The following is a 23,774-nucleotide window of genomic DNA, read 5'->3' as shown; positions in this document are numbered from 1 at the left end:
GAGTGGTAGTCTTGTAGGCTCAAGGAGAGTCACAGGGTAGGGATTCTCTGGGTGATGACCCTTTCTGTGGTTGACTCAGAGGCCCTGAGGATGCCAGGTTAAGGTTGTTCTGGGTAGTCTGGGGATTTGCTGCTGCCTAGACCTCCTAGTCTATCTTTGTCTTCAAATAGAGAAAACATGATCCCCCCCTAAAAACCCTTGGGATTTCATTGTTTCTCAGGGATCTTCTGATCCAAGTAATACAAATGATAAAATAAGTACATTAAAATAATTAAATTATATATCCCTGTTTATCAAATTTAAGATGCTATCCACTGTAGCCCTGCCACTATTTTATGCATCACTAAGAAAAAATAATGCCATTTAAAAGGACCAATGCTTGCTTAGCGCATAAACTTTTCTCACTTATCACCCTTATATATACCTGAAACAGTAAAACAGGTTTTCTTTTTTCTTTTTTAAAATATTTTATTTATTTATTTATTTATTCATGAGAGAGGCAGAGACACAGGTAGAGGGAGAAGCAACCCCCCAGTGGGGGCCCTATGCAGGACTGATCCAGGATTTCTAGATCACAACCTGAGCCAGAGGCTCAACCACTGAGCCACCCAGGCGCTCCCAGTATTTCTTTAAATACCAAGTCATACTGTATTTCTTTAAAGATACTTTAAGTGGCATTTAAAAGATGTGCAGGGATCCCTGGGTGGCACAGCGGTTTAGCGCCTGCCTTTGGCCCAGGGCGCGATCCTGGAGACCCGGGATCGAATCCCACGTCGGGCTCCCGGTGTATGGAGCCTGCTTCTACCTCTGCCTATGTCTCTGCCTCTCTCTCTCTCACTGTGTGCCTATCGTAAATAAAAAAAAAAAAAAAAAAAAAGATGTGTAATACCATCAAATACATCAAGCTAAAGTGGTAATACCAACAACTTAGATTAAATTCACACACATACAGGTAGTATGACTATGCATCATTTGGCAAGAATTTATAAGATTTCAGAGGCATTAGTGTGGGTGAAATGTACATCATGGATCAATGCAATGTTATATCCTTTGACTAATTCTTTTTTATTTTTTAAGTTTTTATTTATTTATTCATGAGAGACACAGAGAAAGAGGCAGAAACATAGGCAGAGGGAGAAATAGGCTCCTTGCAGGGAGCCCGATGCGGGACTCAATCCCTGGATCGGGATCACACCCTGAGTTGAAGGCAGACCTCAACTGCTGAGCCACCCAGGCATCCCTCCTCTGACTAATTCCAAAGCACTTTTACACATGTAATCTCAATCTTCCAAGCAACTTGGAAAGTAGATATATAAAGCCATTTTCTAGATAAGGAAACTGAGACTTGCCAGAGATCACAGTTAATAAGTGATAAAAGTGGGACTTAAACCCCAGACTTTCTGCTCTACCCAGTTATTTCCCAGCTTTTGACCTCCTCACCTTGGGTCTTTCCGTTATATCAGACCAGATGACTGGAACAGTGCAGGAAGGGGGCCGCTCTAATTTGGTGCTGCTTCTGACAGGGTTGATTAAAGACACTTGCTGGCAGAAATACATAGGCAGAAGTGGTTTTCTTAAATATTAAAAAAGTAAAAATATAAATTTAATTTGAGGACATTCTCTTTCTCCCCCTCTCCTCTGAAGGTACCAGAAAGCAGCTGAAGAAGCAAACATGGAAAAGAGGAGAAGTGTAAGTATTGAAAAGCTCTGAGGCATGTGGAACTTCCCGAGTGGAGCCTGTGTGGCCCAGCCACCTGCAGCCTCTGTGGGCACCACGTCAGCTGAACTGGGCATTGGTGCCAGCTGCTCTGATTTGTGCACATTTGACGCAGGAGAATGTGGCTCGGGTGTGGGGAATCTTATTTTTCAACTGAGGTTCTCCTTTTGAACCCTTTTTCTCCCTCCCTGAGTTAAATGAAAGATAGAAGGCCAAGTGCTTTGCCTGAGGTTAGTAATACAGTTTACTACTTCTGCTCACAGTAGAATACAGGGTCCCTGAGGCTTCATCCCGTGTTCCAAATCAAACAACCAGAATTTCTGTATTTCTGCATTTAAATAGTAGCAGCTGTGCAGCTGTTGTCCTCCTCTGGGTTCTTTGTTTCAAGCACACTTCTTGACCCCATCTAGTTAGCAAATTTCTCAGCTGCAGGATCCATCAAAAGCTAAACCCTTAGAACAAGCTCTCCACTCGTAACCATTCTGCATTCTCCCTGCTGGCTAGCTTCCAGCTGGGCTGGATAATGGATTTCTCTTGAAATCTTACTTGATTTAGTCTTATGAGGGAAAAACCTCACATATTTGGGTAAGAATTCTTTCATTTGACTGGCATTACAAAAATACCCTCCTGGCAGTTTTTAGTACCTAACCTATTTAAATTAGTACATAACATGCCCCTGTCAATTTGTTCTAAGGGGATAATGCTGACCAGGTCTTAGGCTTAATTTTCCTGTAATTAAAAAAAATGTATTCACTCTGGCACACTGTAAACAAACGCTACCATCATTTCACTCAACTGCTGGTTTCTTTTCTTTCTTCCTCCTCTCTCTCCTGCCTGTTATTTTTCCCCTGTCTCCTTTCCTCCTTCCTTCCTTTCTTTTGACTCATTCTTTTAGCAAGTATTCACAGATCACCTGCAATGTGCCAAGCACTGTTTTAGGCATAAATACAAACCACATTTCTGCCATCATGGAGTTTACATTATAGTGGGAAGGATGAACAATAAAAAAAATTGTGTCAAGTGGTCATTAGTGCTTAGAAACATGCAGAGCAGATAAGAGGGATAGAATGTAGGGTGGTCCAAGAAAACCTCTGATGAGGGGACATTGGAGCAGAGATCTGAGGATATGAACCAGGGAGAAGAATGATTCAAGTAGAAGGAAGAGCATATGCAAATGACCTGAGGGAGGAACATTCTTGATGTGTTTGAGGAGTAAGGAAAGTGAAGTCATAGGCACTATGAGGACCTGAGCTTTAACTCTGATCACTTGGGAGTCTTTGGAGGGTTTGTGTGTAAAGGAGTGATGTGATCTGACTTAAATTTTATTTTATTTTTTTAAAGATTTTATTTATTTATTCATGAGAGACACAGAGAGACATGGACAGAGAGAGAAGCAGGCCCCATGCAGGGAGCCCGATTTGGGACTCTATCCTGGGACTCCAGGATCACGCCCTGGGCCGAAGGCAGATGCTCAACCACTGAGCCACCCAGGCGTCCCTGAATTAAATTTTAAAAAGAGGAGGAAGGGACTATAGGAACAATGGCAGAAGCATGGAGTCAAATTATAAGACCATTTCAGTGATTTAGCAAGAGATGGTAATGGATTGGGCCGAAGTAGTAGTTATATAAGTGATGAGAAGTAGTCAGGATTTATACTGAAAGTAGAGAAAGAGAAAAATTGTGAATGGCAATAGTGGTTGGAGCTCAAACACCTGGAAAAATTAATTAAGATGGAGACTAGTAAAAGCAAGTTTAGAGAAGGGAAAGTGATAGAAGCTCAGTTTGGGGCATGTTAAATGTGAAATGTCTTAACACATCCAAGCGGAGATGTTATATAAGAACTTGTATATACAAATCTGGAACTGGAAGAGATGCAGTCTAGAGATAAGATGTGTGCGCATCAGAGTATTAGTGGTATTTAAAGACATAAGGTATATGAGATCACTTAGGGGTGAATGTAGATAGAAGAGAAGAGGTCTGAGGACTGAGCTCAGGAGCACCTTGATGTTTCAAAGTTAGAGAGATAAGGAAGAACCAGTAAAAGAGACTGAGCAGGAGCAACTGGTAAAACAGCAATAGAAACAAGAGAATGAATGCCAGAAGCCAAGTGAAGAAAGTGCTTCTAAAAGGAGAGTTAGGAGCAGAGTCAAACACATAAAGAAGTGGGAACTGATCATTGGATTTGACAACATGAAGGTCATTGGTCACCTTGTGCTGTTTGAGAGTGTTGGGATAAAGGCCTGGCTGGAGTAGGTTCAAGACAGTGTAGATAGATTTCTAGGAGTGTAGTCAAACATTTAAGGAGCATCTCTTAGGTGCCAAATGCTGAGGACATAAAGGAATAAGATGTGGTCCTTGCCTTCAAGGAACTGTGTAGAGTTTGGAAAGTAGAGTTTATAATCACAGCACCATGAGTACCATGTTAGAGAAATACTCATGGTATTAGAGAATTTAGGAGGAACTCACAAACTGGACTATGCCATGTCAAGGAAAGCTTCCCAGAAGTGTGCCTGACTAAATCCAAAGGACAGATAGGAATTAGCTAAGCAAAGGAGGCAAAAAAGTGGCAAAGGATGTGACACATGCACAGCTTAGACACATGAGTACAGGCACATTTGACATTTGAAAAGATGATTGTCACATTCACCAAGATAGAGGATTCAGGAAAAGAAACAGATTAAAGGGTAAGGGGTAAAGAGAAGAGAAAGGAGACTTCAGCCTTAGACAAGGATGAGTTTAAGATGCTTCTAGGATTCTCAAGTAGAATTCCAGGTAAAGAGAGAGATCCGGCTAGAGTTATAGGATATGAGTCATCAATAGGCAGCTGGTGGGTAAAAACCAGAAGGTAGATGACATCACCTGCAGGGAATATGTAACTGAGCAAAGAGGACCTAAGATGGAACCTTGAGGGACCCCAGCATATGTGATAGGGGTGGAGGGTCAGAGGAAGGGAAACCTGTAAAAAAAAAAAAAAAAAAAACTGAGGAGTGGCCAGAGAAATGGGAAGAAATCTAGAAAAATAGGGGTATCTCACAGAAGCCATGAAAGGAGAGAATTTTCAAAAGGGAGGAGTAGTCAGTAGTGTCAAATGCTATAGAGAGAGCAAATAAAATAAAGCAGAAGTGTCTGTTGCATTTGCCAGTCGAGGTAAAAGGATGTGAATAGGTAATTAAAGAAGAAATAATAAATATATGAAAAAATGCTTAGTCTTGCTAATAATAAAAAAATGAAGTAACTATGAGATATAAATTGTAATCTAAACAGTTGGCAGCTTTTTTATTAGATAATATTCAGTATTTGAGGAAATATGAACTCTCATATGCCGGTAGTAATAGTATGGTAACCATACTAAACTGTTCTGTATCTTGCTTTTAAGCACTTAATGTGCTTTTTTATATCTTCTCATTTAAATATACATATTTATAATATCTAAATATATAGATATGTAGTATATTAAATAAAAGGGGGAAAAAGTTGAGAGCATATGCACCAAACTATTAGCAGTGGGCATCTAGGTGGAAAGGGATAGGGAAGTCAAATAGGGAGAATTAGAGTATATATTCAGGTATCTGAACATAGGGAAAGGGAGAGAGACAATCTCAAGCAGGCTCCACACCCAGCACAGAGCCCAACTCCAGACTCAGTCCTACAACCCTGAAATCATGACCTGAGCTGAAATCAAGAATCGGATGCTTAACCTACTGAGCCACCCAAGCTCCCCTTTTATTACTTTTGTAATTGAGAAAATAGTAATTTAAAAGCAAGATAATAAAATGAAAATGTTAAAGAGGTAATGGGAGATCTTGACTAGAGCTGCTTTAGAAATGTTTAGGCAGTAGAGTCAGTATGAATGGAGAACGAGGAAGTGGAAACAGCAAATACAGAGAGTACTTTCAAGACCCTTAACTATAAAATGCAAGAGACAGCAATAGCTAGAGGAACACACAAAGTTGAGGGAGGATTACTTTTTTTTTAAGCAAACTTTCTGAAATAATTTCAGATTTACAATAGAGTTTTTAAGATAGTACAGAGAATTCCTATATACCTCCACCGATCTGCCCCTAATGTTAACGTCTGGCACAACTCACAAACATTTATCAAAACTAAGAAATTACCCGGTGTAATCCTATTAACTAAACTGTGGAATTTATTCAGATCCACTAGTTTTTCCACTAATGCTGGAGGATTGCTTTTAAGATCTACTAGAAGCCTGTATTGTCTCCTGAAGAACAGGGAGAAATATCCATATAAATTTACAGAAGTGATTGACCAGATGAAAGAATACTTACTTACATTTTGCCATGGAAAGCAAGTTAGAGGAACATTCAAGAGCAAGTAGGTCATTTATTCCTTCAGTAAATAGTGGGATCAGGTTACATAATAGCCTAGATTCCCAGAAATTTACTTCCTTCTTCTCCCTTTCTCCCTTTTTCTTCCTTTTTCCACTTACATATAGGAAATGGAAACATAGACCATTAATACTGCCATCAGTATATTTCAGGATTCCTTTCAAGCATGCAATATACCACTTCTTGAAATCTGTGCTGTTTGGGCACTCCTCTCCAGAATGACTGGATACCACTTTTCTGAGAAGCTCTCAGGCTAGGAATTTCTTCCCTTCCTTGGGGGCTGTACATTCAAGAAGTCCATGTTTCCAACTGCACTGCTATCTCCTACCCAACATCCTCCTGCTTTTAAGATGAAGATACCCTTGCCAAAGTTTAAACACTAAAGCTCATTTGACCCAGCCTCTTCATTTTAATGTTGGAATAACTGAGGATCCAGATAGAGGAAAGGACTTATCCAAGATTATACATCTCAGATGGACAGTGCTGGGACACGTCCCAGTACCAAATCACATGCTCCTGCAGAAAGGACATTGTGTTGCATTTCCAGGTTGTATCTAATCTTGATTCAGGCAGCCAATTATGGTCCAGAGGCAAATGTGCCAAGATTCCCAGCCTTGCTGGGTAGAATAAACCACATACTGGATGTCACTTTGAGAGAGAAGGCTGGAGTACTATAGCAGCCAATGGGCCCTTGAAAACTTGCAGTGTCAGTAACGTCCCACTGCCTCTTCTAGGAAGAGGGAAAAAGTTAAAACCAACTAGAATATCACCTTATTTTGTGCCCCACACTCCCCACTCTGGAACAGTGGAGACTACAGAGAGAAAGAAAAATAAGAGATTGTAACCCAAGTTCAGGATTTGGGAGATGACTGGGTACTGTAGTTGGTTGATCATCATGAGGTATGGCTGGAGGAGTAGGAAGGACCACACACTTAATATTTATTGTCAACACTTATAGGGTGCCTATTTATGTCACATACTATACTACATGCTTTAATATAGTCACATCTGTTCTCTACAATAGGCCAGTATGGTGGGTTCCAGAAATTAAACATGCCCAAGGTCACTTGGCTGGGTAGAGCTGGATTATACTAGTAACACATGTTCATTGTAGAAAATACAGATAAAGAAGAAAATAGAAGTGACCTGTAATCTCTTCTCCAGTGATAACCCAGGCCATCTCAATATAATATTCTTGCCATTGTGCAATCCAGACTGCTTTTAAATATTGCTTTTGTTCTGTACCTCTTTCTTTTTTTTTCCTTCCCCAGAAAAACTGTAATCACTGCTTCTTCCCCATTTTCCCTGCCTTAGGTCCTAAAGACCTACACAGCTGGTGTTGCCTGGGTATGCTGCCAAGAGTGATTTCTGGGTATGGGGCCTTTAATGCTGTCAGACCACACAGCCCTCTTTGTCCCCACTTACACACTTTTGAATGTGTATCCTTAATAACTACTTTTAATAAAAGAGCACATTTACTCCTTGTTACAATGCCCCCTAAGGGATGTCCTCCACCCAGGCCCTTTGTGGGACACTGCTGGTACTCCATTCCATAGATCCCTCTCTTCCTGGTCATCATCAAGTAAAGTAGAAATGGTCATTTTCGAGCTGCTTACAGTAACATCAAAAAGTTTAATATTCTGTAGAAGATTTTTGTGATATGAAGATGACATATAGTTTTATTTATTCATTTGTATTACATAATGAATACACATTTATTATAAAAAGAAAAGAAATACAGATGCCCATAATCCATGATCCGGAGGTAGCCTATTAACATCCTGATGTCTTTTCTTCCAGAGTACTTTTCTACGTTTATATTTATAAATATACATTTGTATTATAAAATGGGATTATGTGGTCTTAAAGTTTGCTTTCTCCACTCAAAAGTATCTTACAAGCATTTTTCCATGTTAATAAATATACTTGGATCACATGATAACTGAGAAAAGTAGTGTCCAGTTATCAAGGCAAAATGCCACTTAGATTCTCAGGGCGCAGGGCAGGTGAAGTTGGAGACCCAGATGATTCATCCACTGTGTGGCAGGAGCTAGCATCCAGCAAACATGCTGCCAGTGATAAGGCAACACCAGTGTCCAGAGCAGTTTGCTTTTCTAACAGGAAAACTTTTTTGTGCTTCTTGTATCTCTGATCCTTCCATGCGTACACCAATGAATCATCTTTTCAGTAAAGATTTAAACGCTAAAATTAAGCGGTAGTTCTCTGTACGTTTTTTCAAACGTTGGTGCTATTTGATGAAGTAGCTCATACAGTGTATTCAGGAGAGTAATAGAGTGAGAGACTTAATTCCCAATATAGCTGCTAATCCTGTTTAATTCCCGGAAGTCTTTCAGTCCTAGGTGGTTTGTCCTTTCTTTCTTAGTTGAAAGACGGTGAGTCACAGACCACAGGAACGGAGGGTACGAAGGTATTGGAGTTCGTGGTTTGTTGGGAGGTGGTGCTGCTCAGTTTATTTACAGGAACGCTTTCAGAGTATGGGACACTGAATTTAGTTCATCATGCATGTTTCCTCTGTTATTGTGGCAGTTTCCAGGTTGTTTGCAATCTTATATGTATAAATTAATTCCGTTTTGACCCAGGTGAAAGTGAACTCCCTTAGATGTGTCAATGTGTATCCTTCAGTCAAGAAGGTGGGTGGTGGTGTTTTCATATGAAGCCTGGATATTTTTCTACCAGAGGATCTGTGAAATAGCAAATTTTCTGATAACTGAGAATTTATACATGGATAAACATGTAGAGAAGAGCAGGGGAAAAGAGGATTAGATTCTTATGTAAAAATAAAAGTTGACTGACTTTTCATATGCATGTGGATTATGTCAGATATGATGAAATATCATTGATGCAAATACATGTAAAAATCTGGTGAGTTCTTTAAATTTCTACAAATAGTTTCAATCTTTGATGATACTGCCCACAAGTAGGGTATGGCATAGTTTCAGCTATACTTCATCTTTGTCATATGTAAAAGAAAAAAAAAACAGGATTCGCCATATAATTTTGTGATTTGTATTAATGCACATTTGCAGTGTTTCAAGTACATAATATTTTGCTTTCTCTTTCTTGTTTTCCTTATTAATCTTTGGATAAAAAAATCCCTTGTCTCCCATGTAACTATCATTAGATCTGGGCTCTCCTTTCTTCTCATTTTGTCCTTATAAGGCTATCCTGTTTTATCACTTCCTGCTTCAGCTCCTGACTTTTTCTCTCTTCCCCTCTCCCTCTCCCGGGGTGGATGCTTTCTCCATGTGGCAGGGCTGTAACCATTCACAGCTGTCTGAAACGCCAGTGGACCAGGAGCAGCTTAGAGTTTTAACTTTCATTTTGCAAAGAACAACATGTTTGAATGTTTCAACAGGCAAGTTATAACTGGCACTTACCTCTTGTTCTTCTAGAACACTGAAAATCTCCCCCAGCACTGCAGGAGGGGGATCCTGACGGTGTTAAAGAAGAAGTGGGAGAACCCAGCACTGGGAGCAGAGCCTCACCCAGACTCCCTGCGAAACGGCAGCACTGAGGTCAGACCCGGAGGCGACCATCCTCCGGGTGAAGTGGCAAGAAGCTCTGCCTCTGAGGCCGAAGCTGACCAGGAAGAAAGAGCCCACCCCAGACCTAGGCACGGATCACCTCCTGAAGCCCTAATTCAGTGTCCGTATCCCCGCACTGAGGGCAGTGAGCGTCTTAAAGACCACTCGAAAGAAAGTAAAAAAATGGAAACGTGTCTAGGAGAACCCAGGCATGAAGTAGGAAAACCTGAAATCAGTGAAAACACAGAAGGCGCAAACAAAATAGAGAAATACAATGTTCCGCTGAACAGGCTTAAGATGATGTTTGAGAAAGGTGAACCGACTCAAACCAAGGTAAGGACTGGGCCGGTTTCAGACCTTGAGAAAGCCAATTCAAGTAACGAAACAAAGCTCTTTTTCTGATCTAGACAGTTTGAGTGGTGGTCAGTATGTCTTTTGATTCAAACTTCAAGGAAACTAACAGTCTCGAGTTATTTACATGGAGGCTAAGATCTGCGGGTCTCTGACCCAGTTTCCCGTGAAATCAAGCACATACTGGGATTCAGGTTAGTATCTAGAAATGAAGGCAGTTTGGTGCCGATTGGATTTTGTGTTTTTGTACGCTTGCCCTTTTAATTTATCTTCCTGTGCCTTTTGTCATTTGTAGCTTTGGGGGTGGAATTACTGCTGAATCTTTCTCTGCTTGGACACAGCTGCAGGCTGAGTGTTAAGGCCAGAGTTTAACATTAAGACTGAGGCTTACTTGTCTCTTTGCTAGCTGACTCCTTCTCTTCTCAACTTCCTCATCTGTGCCTTCCAACAAATGTTTTCTATCAGCTAAAATCCTCTCCCAGGCAAAATCAATGAGGATAGCCAGACTAGCTGTAGCCTTCAGGAGTTTTGACTTGCAAATGCACAGGGTTGCATTTTCCTACAACTGCTAATGAAATTTGATCCTTCGTGTGGATTGCAGACCGGGTACCCAGAGGGAATTACTTAACTAGAAAATGAGTTACATATGCTGGTGACTTATAACACAGTCCAGGGATGGCTGAACTGGTAAATTTTTCCAGTTTTCTCATACTTTCCTGCATATCTGGCTTTGTACATGGGGATGGTTTGTTATAACAGTCATTATAATGAAATAAACAGATCTGACAGGAAGCAAAGCCATCATTTTCTCTCGATTCCATCTAGATGGGAAAGCTGAAATTTTTTAAGCTAAATATTTGGCCCAAATCCCTACATGTGTGAAGTAATGGTATAAGACCTTCTTTCTGAGACAAAAATTCGATAACTCGTCCTATAATCATCGGTTAAGTTTGACGTGATTTAGTTAATCTCCTCCCGTCACTTGCGGTGCCTATTGCTTTCCTGCCTAGAAAAAAGTTCTTGGGTGTTTAAAGGATCATCTATTTTGAGGATGTAGTAAGAATTTTTAAAGGTCTGCAAACCTAGAACTCTTTCCTGTGCCTGAGCTTTAGCTCTATTTTAACACTGAAACCAGTTGGCAAGAGATGTAACCACAAAGCAGTTTTATGACTTTTCTTAAACTCTCATCCCTCTCAATTTTTAGCCCTCTAGGCCTGCCAATTCCTTTCTCCTTTACAGTCTTAATAAAACAAAAAATTTTTTAGTTTTCTTTTTCTTTTTTTTTTTTAATTTAAATGGGAAGAATTTTAAGTGGAAGGGGGAAAATGTCAGAAATCCTAAATAGAGAGGAAGGGGTTTTGTTGTGACTCAAAGCACCATTGTAAGCCTCCTCCTCAGAGACCCTGTTAGGGGCAGGACGGCTGATGTCATGCCAGCACACACAATGTCGATTCAGTGCAAAAGCCTAGTGCATGTCGAAACTGGCCTAAGGTAGGAAATGACTGGGATTGCAGCAAACAAAAATGCTGATTATGTGTAAGGATCTGGTGAGAGATTTTTTTTTCTCATAAATGTCTGGTGAGAGATGGGTCAGAACAAGCCTATCACTTTGTGGCTGGTCAGAGTGGAGAAAGATTCCTCATACAAAGATCCTTCTAGATTTCTAATAGCACTGGGCAGGCAGCCTGATTTTTAATGGTATAGGAAAATAGGGGCCGAGGGGGGCGTGTCTAAGATTGACCTGGGCTTTTTTAGGTGCCTTTTCAAACTTCCTGATTAAATAGGCATTTGTCACTTAATGGACTGCTTAGTAAAACAGAGCTGCCCTTGGTTTTATAGCTGTTTCTAAATAAGCATCATTATCCATGTTAGAAATTGCTTAGTTTACTTTTAAAAAGTTTTCGTCTAATATATTTTTTTAATGTTTAAAAAAGTATTGTCTACTTTAGCTTAAGGAGTAACTAGTTTGAAACTGCATTATGGTTATTGTTAACATAATTTCAGCTTTAATTAACATGGATACTGCTTGTTTTTTAAGATTTTATTTATTCATTCATGAGAGACAGAGAGAGAGAGAGGCAGAGACCTAGGCAGAGGAAAAAGCAGGCTCCATGCAGGGAGCTCGATGTGTGGGACTCGATCTTGGAACTCCGGGATCACGCCCTGAGCTGAAGGCAGGTGCTCAACCGCTGAGCCACCAAGGCGTCCCAACATGGATACTGCTTTAATCGGGAAGTTCTATAGCTGGATCTTTGGAAGGAAGCTCTAAGAAATATGGGAGGGACACTAGAAATCTTTTTAGGAGCAAGAGTCTACAAGAAGGAATATATATTTCAGAGCTAACAAATGAGAACCTTAGCGAGACAAATAGAGTAGGTACAAATTGTGTGAATCTTTGGTTCTGTAATTTTAGAGAACTGGACTGAATCTGAGCTGGGCAGGGTCTGAGAGCACGTAGATAATGGAAATAAAAGGTCTAATGTCATATCCTCCTAAATCTTTTTATCAATTATTTACAGGAGACAAAGTTAATTGGCTTGAGCTGCCAATTCTTAGTCTCTCTTGTTCCCTTTGCCTGAGATGGTTTCTGTTCTTGTCTACTTTCCTTCCTGGTCTCTGCCCTCCTGTTTTTTTCCTCTCTCTTTGTGAAAAATCTCTTTCCATGACACCAAGAGGTGAATCCCCAAACTAAATTCTTTTTTTTTTAAATTTTATTTATTCATGAGAGACAGAGAGAGGCAGAGACACAGGCAGAGGGAGAAGCAGGCTCCATGCAGGGAACCTGACAGGGGACTCGATCCTGGGTCTCCAGGATCACACGCTGGGCTGAAGGCAGCGCTAAACCGCTGAGCCACCGGGCTGCTCCCCAAACCAGATTCTAATCCTCCATTCTTAACCCAAGCTTCAGACTCATCTTTTTGGTTGCCTGCCAGATCAGACATCGCTCTTTGAAAATCTCTTAGGCACTCACATTTAAGAAAGCTAAAAAAGAATCCATTGTCTTTCCTGCTTTACCCTGGTGTACCTTAATACATCTCCATGCACCAAATCTCCTTGTCAGTAAAACTTGGAATCAGTTCTTCCTTCTGCCTGCCTCCTCTCCCCAGTCACTTACTAAGCCATCTTAATAAGCCTACCCTCCACACATCTCTCAAGTATGGTCCATTCAGTCTGGTCCCATAATATTGCTATGGCCTCCTCTATCAGCCTCTTTTCTTTCTTCACATCCATTCTCTACACTCTTGCGATTTATTTTTCTAAATAGAGTTGTAAATTTGTTGACTCCCTAGATCAGGAACTTTGATGCCCCGGGGTGCCTGGGTGGGACAGTCCGTTAAGCATCTAACTCTTGATTTCTGTTCAGGTTCTGATCTCAGGGTCAGGAGATCGATCCCCATTTTGTGCTCCATGCTCAGCCCAGAGTCTGCTTAAGATTCTGTCTACCTCTGCACCTCCTGCTCATTCTCTTTCTCTATCTCTAAAATAAATAAATATATCTTTAAAAAAAGAAAAGAAAATTTGATGCCTCAAAATTAATCCATATTCAATATTTGGTTCTTCCACAGTCTGAGCTCAACTTACCTTTTAGTCTCAGAGCAAGTCTTATACTTAAACCCTGGATCACTCCCCACTCTCTAAATCATTCACGCCTATCCCCCCATCACTGACTTCTGAAATCTTACTCCTCGAGGTCTGTCAAAACTGTGAGACCTTACCTCAGTTTCTCTCAGATTAAATTAACCCTTCTCACTCTGCTATAGAATTTCCTTTTTACTTCTGTTTGGGCATTTATATTGCGCTTCCCTTAATAATCATGTATAAATCTGTATATTCCTGGGGTCCTGAGTGGCTCAGTCAGTTAAGTATCTGAGTCTTGATTTTGGCTCAGGTAATGATCTTAGGGGTCGTGGGTTCAAGCCCCCCATTGGGCTCTGTGCTAGGATTAAGGTGTCTGCTTGTCCCTCACACTCTGCTCCTACTCCCCTCTCCCCCGTGCTCTGTCTCTAAAAAATAAATAAAATCTTTTTTAAAAAATTGTATATTCCTAAAGTCTGTAATTTCTTTCAAAGTAATGATGTTTTTCTTCCCCAGTGGTTAGTACAATGACTTAGCTCTTAGTGCTTATTTAATAAAAGGAAGAAACAAAGCTTAGAATTCAAATAGCTTATAAATAATAAGAATTGATTAAAGGCTTTTCCTCACTTTTTCTGTACTTTTAGTGAATAGATACATTATTCAGGACAGATGGTTCAGTTGAACATGATAGTTCTAATTCCTAGAGTAAATGATTGGTGGATGGATTAATATAACCTACCATCATTACTAGGAAAAAGACACACACACACACACACACACACACACAGTGGCATATACTGAGGTGGTTTAGCAATCCTAACTTCATGTATATGTTGATCTGGATTTTATGTAGCTGAGGTTTAACTATTCTGGACATCCTTTTATGAAAAAGATAGCTGATTAACTAGACATAACTGATGTTCAGTTATCATCATGTTGACATTTGAATCCATAATCTTTAGAAGCCAAGATGTGGTTATTTAAAAAATTAAGTACCACTTCTTCTATGCCCTGGAATGACCAAGCAATGTAAGGAGCATGTGACAGGCTCATTAAGTCTCACTTCTTCCTGTTTGATTCCATATTTGGTTCACACAAAGCCTTCGATAGGAGAATAAAGGCCAAGTATTTGGATGACATATTTCTACCTTCATAACCTATTTAAAGTATTGTCTTTTGCTTGGGTCAAGATTGAACCACTTAAGTGTAATGCAAGAAAATAAGACTAGACTGTGGATATCCATTGATTCTTTGATACAAATGCGGAGTACTGCTTCTTCCATGAAGTGTTTCCATTTTCTTGGAGAAGACTTAGATAAAGGAAGAAAGGAGAGAAGAAGAGTGAGAACTTCCTCACCAAAAATGATTGTTTCCTAAAACATGTAAACTCACTCATTTGCTTCAGAGACTAATCAAGGATGGGAAGTTGTAAAGAGAAAATAATGAGAAAGTTTGCCCATAAGTGAAAAAAAAAAAACTATTTAGAAATTTTTTTCTTTCTGATTTTTTCCCCACTATATGGTATATTTTAATGTGTCCAGTTAGTCATATTTTAATTATGTTAACTTATATTACAAAGGCAAAACAGTACATTCAGCTAAAATAGGAATATCTAAAATAAAAACGGAAGTTTCCTTTGTCCCAGCTCTTTTTTTTTTTTTTAAGATTTTATTTATTTATTCATGAGAAACACTGAGAGGAGAGAGAGAGGTAGAGACACAGGCTGAGGGAGAAGCAGGCTTCGTGCAGAGAGCCTGACGTGGAACTCAATTCTGGGTCTCCAGGATCACACCCCAGGCTGAAGGTGGTGATAAACCGCTGAGCCACCTGGGCTGCCCCCAGCTCCCTTTTCACTTGTTTACTACTTTTCTCCCTTTAGACTCCTAAGCCCTTAAATTTCCCTTAGAATTTGTTTCTCTTATCACAAGGATCGTTTTATGAATGGCTAGCACCAAAATACCAACAAAAGCTGCACTTGTTAATAGGAGAATAAAACCATCCTTCTTCAGACCAAAATTTTTGTGGTTTTCTTCTTGTAATTTCCTGGAAGTGACATTTGGCATTTTGTTTAGCTTTCTGTAACTTGTATATAACAGTGTATACATGTTGGTGTACTGGAGCAAGCCCTTGAGAAAATAAGGCAACCAAGCTAAAGTCTGATCTGTGTTCACTGGATATTCTATCTATAGCCAACCAATCTATAATCTATATCATAGAAACAATTTGTATTTGCCTTCTTGAAGAATGAGTAGGTGTCCATAGGAAATCTCTACATTGTTACAAAATTATCCATAGCATTTTATTTTCTCCTTTCTTGGTTAACAAATATATGTGTTCTCTTATCCACTTACTGTTATGTTTTTTTTAAAATCTAAGTTCTGTTTGCCAACATATAGTGTAACACTCAGTGCTCATCACATCATATGCCCTCCTTAGTGCCCATCACCCAGTTACCCCATCTCTCCACCTACCTCCCCTTCAGCAACCCTCAGTTTGTTTCCCAGAGATAAAAAGTCTCTCATAGTTTGTCTTCCTCTCTAATTTTTTTTCCGCATTTAGTTTCCCCTCCTTCTGTAATTGTCCCTTACACTATTTCTTATATTCCACATATGAGTGAAACTATATGATAATTGTCTTTCTCTGATTGACTTATTTCACTTAGCATAATGCCCTCTAGTTCCATTCACGTCAGTGTAAATGGTAGGTATTATTCCTTTCTGATGGCTGAATAATATTCCATTGTGTATATATATACCACATCTTCTTTATCCATTCATCTGTCAAAGGACATCTTGGCTCCTTCTACAGTTTGGCTATTGTGGCTTGGCTATTGTGGACATTGCTGCTATGAACATTGGGGTGCAAGTGTGCCGTTGTTTCACTACATCTGTATCTCTGGGGTAAATACCCAGTAGTGCAATTGCTGGGTCATAGGTATCTATTTTTAGCTTCTTGAGGAACCTCCATACTTTTTTCCAGAGTGACAGCACCAGCTTGCATTCCCACCAACAGTGTGAGAGAGTTCCTCTTTCTCCACATCCTCACCAACATTTGTTGTTTCCTGTCTTGTTAATTTTAGCCATTCTCACTGGTGTAAAGTGGTATCTCATTGTGGTTTTGATTTGTATTTCCCTGATGGCCAGTGATGTGGAGCATTTTTTCATGTACCTATTGGCTATGTGTAGGTCTTTGGACAGATATCTGTTCGTGTCTTCTGCCCTTAATGTTATCTTAATAACATTTTTCTTCTGCTTTCTTAATGTCTTAAGTAAGTCATTTGAAATTATATTTCAAGAAGAATAAAATTTTGAGGATGTGCACAATTGGTATAAATTGCTATTTTAAAGTAATAATTTTAAGGTAGACTTAGGAAAGGGACTTGAATAACTGTCAACATCACTGTATGATCTAATATAGTCATCCTAATGTAGGGGAGTATATCTTTAATTTGCTAATCACCAAATCATAAATCTTAAATTTGACCCAACATTAAACCTCTAAATAGATACCTTGCTAGAGCTTTAAATGTCGATACAGTAACTGGTTTTGTTAAATAAACACAAACATTATCTTTGTTTTCTATCAGTGCCATCTTTCTCAAATATATTCTACTAAAAGTAACTTTGTACTGATTTATTATATTCATCTATGATTTGTATCTTCTATAATTTCAAAATGTAAGTACAATGCTCTCAGTGTTATTTTGACTGGTCTCCAGCAGATCATTTCTAAATTTTTTTTTTAATTTTTTTTTTTTTTTTTATTTATGATAGTCATACACACACACACACAGAGAGAGAGAGAGAGGCAGAGACACAGGCAGAGGGAGAAGCAGGCTCCATGCACCGGGAGCCCGACGTGGGATTCGATCTCAGGTCTCCAGGATCGCGCCCTGGGCCAAAGGCAGGCGCCAAACCCCTGCGCCACCCAGGGATCCCTCTAGCAGATCATTTCTAATAAAGATGTCACACCAGTACAAATTTAATTTTATTTACCCTTAATTAGTAACAGTAATTCTTTCAGCTTTCGTGGTAAGGTAATAATGGATCCAAGTGTAGAAATACTGGTCAAGGAATTCTGATATTTCTCACTGTTTGTTGTCCTAAATGACTGATCTTGATGTGCTAACTGGAGACCAGTCACCTCTTTTCTGTTTACTTTCAGGCCATCTAACTACTGGTTTCAGGCCATCTGCTTACTGGTTTCTAGCCAGTTTCATTACAATAAAATGTGTTGAAAAGTTAAAAACAAAACAAAAACATGTTGAAAAGGAATGTCAGAGGACTGGAACATTCCATAAGCAAGATTGACTCCATTAGAGTAGCCAAAAAGACTTCACTTACCCCCTCAAATATGACCACCTTTATCTTTCTGGAATCAGACTCAGTCCTGGATTAGACAACATAGGTGTGTATATCCAGATGAACATATTAGTCATTTCCTCTAGTCTTCTAACTCATCAGTGAGTTACAGTGAGTGAAAAATCCCTATCAAAATCTTTGACATAAATCCTAGAACTGTACAGGACCGTAAAGTTATTTAATCCAGCTCAGTGCTCTCAGGATATTAAAATCCTTAATGCATAGATGGAAACAGCTGAGGTCAGAGAAGTTAACTGACACGCCCAATGGGATTGGCTAATTAATATCCGAACAAGGACTGAAATTGTTTAGTACCCTATCTCTACCATGTAACAGTATCTTCATTAATATAACTGGGAGTGTGTGGGTGGCTCAGTTGCTTGAGCGTCTATCTTCAGCTCAAGTCATGATCTCAAGGTCCTGGGATTGAGCCCCACATCAGGCTCCCTGCTTAGTGGAGAGCCTGCTCCTCTCTCTCCCTCTATTGCTCCCCCTGCTTATGCACGCTGTCTCTGTCAAATAAATAAAATCTTTTTTAAAAAGTTAAAAAAATATTGTAATAACTATTTTTTAGGTAAAAACAACTAGCCATGGCCTTACTTATCTGAAATCTAAGGAAACCAGGAAAAAATTTTATATATATATATATATATATATATATATATATTTTTTTTTTTTTTTTGGAGTTTGATTTGCCAACATATAACACCCAGTGCTCATCCCATCAAGTGCCCCCTTCAGTGCCCATCCCCCCATCCACCTCCCTTTCTACTACCCCTTGTTCATTTCCCAAAGTTAGGAGTCTCTCATGTTTTGTTACCCTCTCTAATTTTTCCCAGTCATTTTCCCTCCTGTCCCCTATAATCCCTTTCACTTTTTTATATTCACCGTATGAGTGAAACCGTATAATGATTATCCTTCTCCAACTGACTTACTTCACTCAGCATAATACTCTCCAGTTCCATCCATATTGAAGCAAATGGTGGATAGTCGTCCTTTCTGAATGAAAGGATGAGTAATATTCCATCGCATACATAGACCACATCTTCTTTATCCATTCATCTTTTGATGGACACTGAGGCTCCTTCCACAGTTTGGCTATTGTGGACTTGCTGCTATAAACACTGAGGTGCAGGTGTCTCGGTTTTTCACTGCATCTGTACCTTTGGGGTAAATCCCCAGCAGTGCAATTGCTGGGTCATACAGTAGCTCTATTTTTAACTCTTTGAGGAACCTCCACACAATTTTCCAGAGGGGAAATGTGACCACCTTTGGTACCACTGTACCAGTTCACATTCCTGCCAACAGTGCAAGAGGGTCCCCCTTTCTCCACCGGGAAAAATTTAAAACATAGCAATTATACTCTCAAAGACTTTAGTTCTCTGTCTTCCCTCTTCCCACATTTTATAGTCTTGTAACTGAATTAAAAGCATAGGACAATGAAGAGAAGAAATACACTGGAATGCAAGAGATTTGTACTAAAACTCTTGAGTTAGAAGCTTGTCTCTACCTGCCCCCCACCCCTACCTCACAGTAAACCAGAGAGGAAAAGAAAAAGCCAAGTAAACCATGAAAAAACAGTGACTTTCACCAGGAAAAAAGAATAAAACAACTGTGCACAATGATATCCTATCATTGCATAACTAGTTTTTACATGGTTTTAGTCCCTGTGTGCTCAGTTTTGTTTGGTCTTTTTTTTTTTTTTTTGATCTTTTTTATATAGACCTTTCTATGTATTTTCCTAGTTCATGTGGTTATCTTTTTTATGGCAATTTAGTATTTCATTTATAGTTTAATCATGCCCCAGTAATTAGATATTTTTCTAGTCTAATAAAAATTCCAAGCATCCTGGCAGAAATATTTTGTTTTTAGTTATTTTGGTGGGAGGGCAGTATTACTGAGGTAATGTTCTCATGATCAAAAGCCATAATTCGGGGGTCCTTGGTGGCTCAGTCAGTTAAGCATCTGCCTTCGGCCAGGTCGTGATCCTGGAGTCCTGGGCTCCCTGCTCAATGGGGACTCTACTTCTCCCTCTGCCCCTACACCCTGATCATGTTCTCTTTCTCTCTCTCATGCTCACTCTCTCTCAAAATCTTTTTTTTTTAAATCCATAATTTATTAAACATTCTTAAATATTTTCAGCTGATTCTCAAAAATTACACTGTTTTAGGGTACCTGGTGACTCAGTGGTTAAGCATCTGCCTTTGGCTAGGGTCATGATCCCAGAGTCCTGGGATTGAGTCTCGCATCAGGCTCCCTGCAGGGAGTCTGCCTCCCCTTCTGCCTATGTCTCTGCTTCTCTCTTTCTCTGTGTCTCTCATGAATAAATAAAATCATTTTTAAAAATTACGCTATTTTATAACACTACTAGCACAATCTCAGGGCATATTTAATTCTCCAGCACCTTGTCAGCATTTGGTTTTTATCATTTTTACCTATTCATATCAATAAATATGAAGTATTGCCTCTCCTTTCTTTACTTTTTTTCCTAATTATATAAGTAGCACATAATTTTTGTAGAATGCTTAGAAATACAGGAAACAGCGAAATCCCACAACCTGGATATAAGTGCTCCTTCAATATATATTATTTTACTTAAAAGAGCTCCATTTTTTTTTTTTCCTGTTTTCTTCTACCTGAAGAAAGAGAAGTTTGGGACAGCCCAGGTGGCTCAGCGGTTTAGCTCCACCTTAAGCCCAGGGCCTGATCCTGGAGACCCAGGATCGAGTCCTACATCAGGCTCCCTGCATGGAGCCTCCTTCTACCTCTGCCCCCCCCCCCTCTCTCTCTCTCTCTCTGTCTCTCATGAATAAATAAATAAAATCTTTTTTTTAATTTTTATTTATTTATGATAGAGATAGAGACAGAGGCAGAGACACAGGCAGAGGGAGAAGCAGGCTCCATGCACCAGGAGCCCGACGTGGGACTCGATCCAGGGTCTCCAGGATCGCGCCCTGGGCCAAAGGCAGGCGCCAAACCGCTGCGCCACCCAGGGATCCCAATAAATAAAATCTTAAAAAAAAAAAAAAGTTTGTCTCTCAGTACTTTGAGAAATTAAGGCTAGGTTTTATTTACACCCTATGCACAGTTGAACAAAGCCCCATTTTCCCTAAAGATCATCCTTCCTCTACCCTTGACTTTGGAGGGATGAGAGTCTGAAGGAAAGTCAAAGTTGAAAGGTTAAAGGAAGTGACTGAGAGAGGTAGGAGGTAAATTAAAGTGTTGAGAATCAACTTTTAAATAGATTTTTTTCCTAAAAATTAGGGGCATAGGAAATCCTGCTTTTTACGTGGTATTTGGGACCCCACTTATTTTATTTTATTTAAGAAAATTTTCCAGACAAAAGAAATTCTACAGACTACTGGCTCAAAGCCCTCAGCTCTTTTTTCTCTTATTGGTATGTGTTGATGCGTTTGGTTTATGGATTCTGAGAGTGTACTTTAAGGGGAGGTCCCACTAAGGAGAGTTACTATAGTCAGCTGCCCGGAAGGAGGACTTGTGGGGTGGGGTGAGGCCAAGCCTTAGGAAATTCCAGAAAGTTTTAAAGTGTCTTGTCTTTTCTCCCTGCTTTTAATAGGCTCCCTCAGGCATCTGAGTAAACAGTGCTGAAATGTGATAAAAATGTGTTACAGAAGAGTATTTGAGTATCAGAATTCCTGGTTGTTGGGTATTTTTTTCTCTTTGTGTTCTTCTGCTTCCTTGAGAAATATTAGAGGAAACTCCTCCTTCTTCCTGTACCTCAGACTACTACTTGTAAAATGAGGATCACAAAATTCATTGTAAATGCATTTGAGTTTTTGTTATTCTCCATATTTGAGTGATTTGGAGGTGAACTGGTATTGAAAGAAATGCTTAGTGCTTCATCTGGGATCTCATTAAAAGCTTTCTCATCTCAGAGCTGTGTTCCAGCATCAGTATAGCTTGATTTCCAGAGGCATTTCTCTCTCTTTTTCTTTAAGACCAAATGGCTTTGTACATTCGCTTTTTTAGTGCTTGGAAGAAAAGAATTCAAGTACTGATAGCCTCATGTGTAGAAGGCTTTATTTTTTTTATTTTTTTTATTTTTTGTATGTAGAAGGCTTTAAAAAAGAAAAAGGCTCTTAACTTTATTTAACCTGAAGGTTTAAAGAAAGCTAGCAAAGATGGAAAATTTTATGCCTCTAAAACCAAAATAAGCCCCTGTCCTGGCAAGGCATATGTTCTGATTCTACATGGGTTTGCTCCCAGTAACGCCAGGGCAGGGTCTCTGCGTGAAACAGAGAGGGATTTGACTAAAGTACAGACAGAAAACTGAGCTATCTGCAGGTTGTGATACAACACATATTCTTGGAATCATACTTGAACTTTACCTTTAACAAAATATAAATATTTGAAATGGTCCCTTTGTTCTTAAGGATACAGAACCTGTTACCTTTTGCTTAAAAAAAAAAAAAAAAAAAAGGTGTATTTCCAGGCTTTCTCCCCTTTTTGAGTCCAGAAAATTCTAATTTTTATAATAACCTTCTTACAGTGATGCAGCATTTGGAATATGTCTTTGGACTTTCCTTTAATTATCTACACATGAAAAATGCTTTGAAAATTTAAAAACGTGGATGGGGAAGGTGTCCTGCCAAATTTATCTTTTCATTTCAGCTGGTGATCTTTATTTCTAGATGGGGGGCTGCGCCTGGAGCACGAGTGTGTTGCATCATATGAGTCATGTGGATGTGGTTGATGTTGGTACATCTGACTTGAGTATGATATGGGAAGGTTAGAGTAGCTACAGCTTATTTTTTTAAATCAATTAATAACATAGCAAAGCTGACTGGAGAGAAATTTTATTAAATGTATATCGAATTTGCACGAAACTATTGCCATGGGTATGGTACAAACAAACTTGGCTCATGTTTTCTCTCTCCATTGGGGGCAGGGAAGGACTTGAAATAGTGCTAGTTCACAGCCTTAAACTTTACTGTGGAGTTATTAGTCCATTGAACTTAAAGGTTTAATAACAATGTTGAATACAGAATGATGCTAAGTGTTTTACTCTTTTGTCATACTAGATTTCAGGTATCTTTTCCCCGTTTCAAGCTATCTGGAAATAAACTGAGATTTGAATGATAGGATCTGGGTGAAGGTTCTCCTTACAAGCTGAATAAACATGACATATTAAATTATAATTTGTGACTTTAATTAGACATCTACCCTAGAGATTAGAGAGATTAATGTAGTGATTTACAGGAATCACAAAATAATTTATTCAAAAAATCTGTACCATCCACATTTCTATTCAAAAAACAAAAATGTGGTCCCTGCCCTCAGTCGACTTCCAGTCCAGTAGAGGGACACACAATAAGCATTGGAGTGGAAGTGTGACCAGGTACCTTGGAAAGAGAGGAAGAACTACTTAGATTTATGTAGGAGGGGTAAGGTAGACTTCACTGAGAATATGTTGCTCAGCCTCCACTGAGTCTTAAAACAACAAACAGAAGGATAAAAGGGCAATAAGGGGAAGGGAACTCAATTACAATCTCATAGACCTCCCAGCTTTTCCTGTAGGGTAAAGGGTAAGGAAGGGAATACTCCGGGGCAGTAGGGACTAGATGTGGAACTGGTGATCTTCTGTGACATATGAAGCACTTTAGATTTAGTTCAAGGAATGATTAAGAATTTTTAAAGCATTTTGAACAAGAGAGTAATATAGCTTTACATTGGGAGATAATTGCAGCTATCACAGATACTTGATTGGAAGGTGTAGAGGAACCAATTAGAAATGTGATACAGTAGTCCGGGGAGAAGATGAAGATGTGAACCAAAGCAGCAACCTCAGAAGGGAAACAAACAGCAGATCCTGCCATCAGGACTTGATGATTTGGGAGACATGTCAGTGTCATCT

The 23,774-nt window shown here is 39.4% G+C and overlaps 1 protein-coding gene across 6 annotated transcripts in view; it reads left to right on the top strand.

The window, feature by feature from the left end:
* LIMA1 (LIM domain and actin binding 1) overlaps positions 1–23,774 on the top strand; it is an 88,802-nt gene that overhangs the window by 44,164 nt on the left and 20,864 nt on the right. For all 6 annotated transcript variants that reach the window (XM_055337006.1, XM_055337007.1, XM_055337008.1 and 3 more), the window contains 2 exons: positions 1,645–1,690; positions 9,480–9,944. In XM_055337006.1, the coding sequence (XP_055192981.1) occupies positions 1,645–1,690; positions 9,480–9,944 (511 nt within the window). The remainder of the gene's footprint in view (positions 1–1,644; positions 1,691–9,479; positions 9,945–23,774) is intronic.

This window comes from Nyctereutes procyonoides, unplaced genomic scaffold (genome assembly GCF_905146905.1).
Source record: "Nyctereutes procyonoides isolate TBG_1078 unplaced genomic scaffold, NYPRO_anot_genome, whole genome shotgun sequence".
NCBI classification, from domain to species: domain Eukaryota; kingdom Metazoa; phylum Chordata; class Mammalia; order Carnivora; family Canidae; genus Nyctereutes; species Nyctereutes procyonoides.
This window is presented reverse-complemented; position numbering and strand designations above follow the sequence as displayed.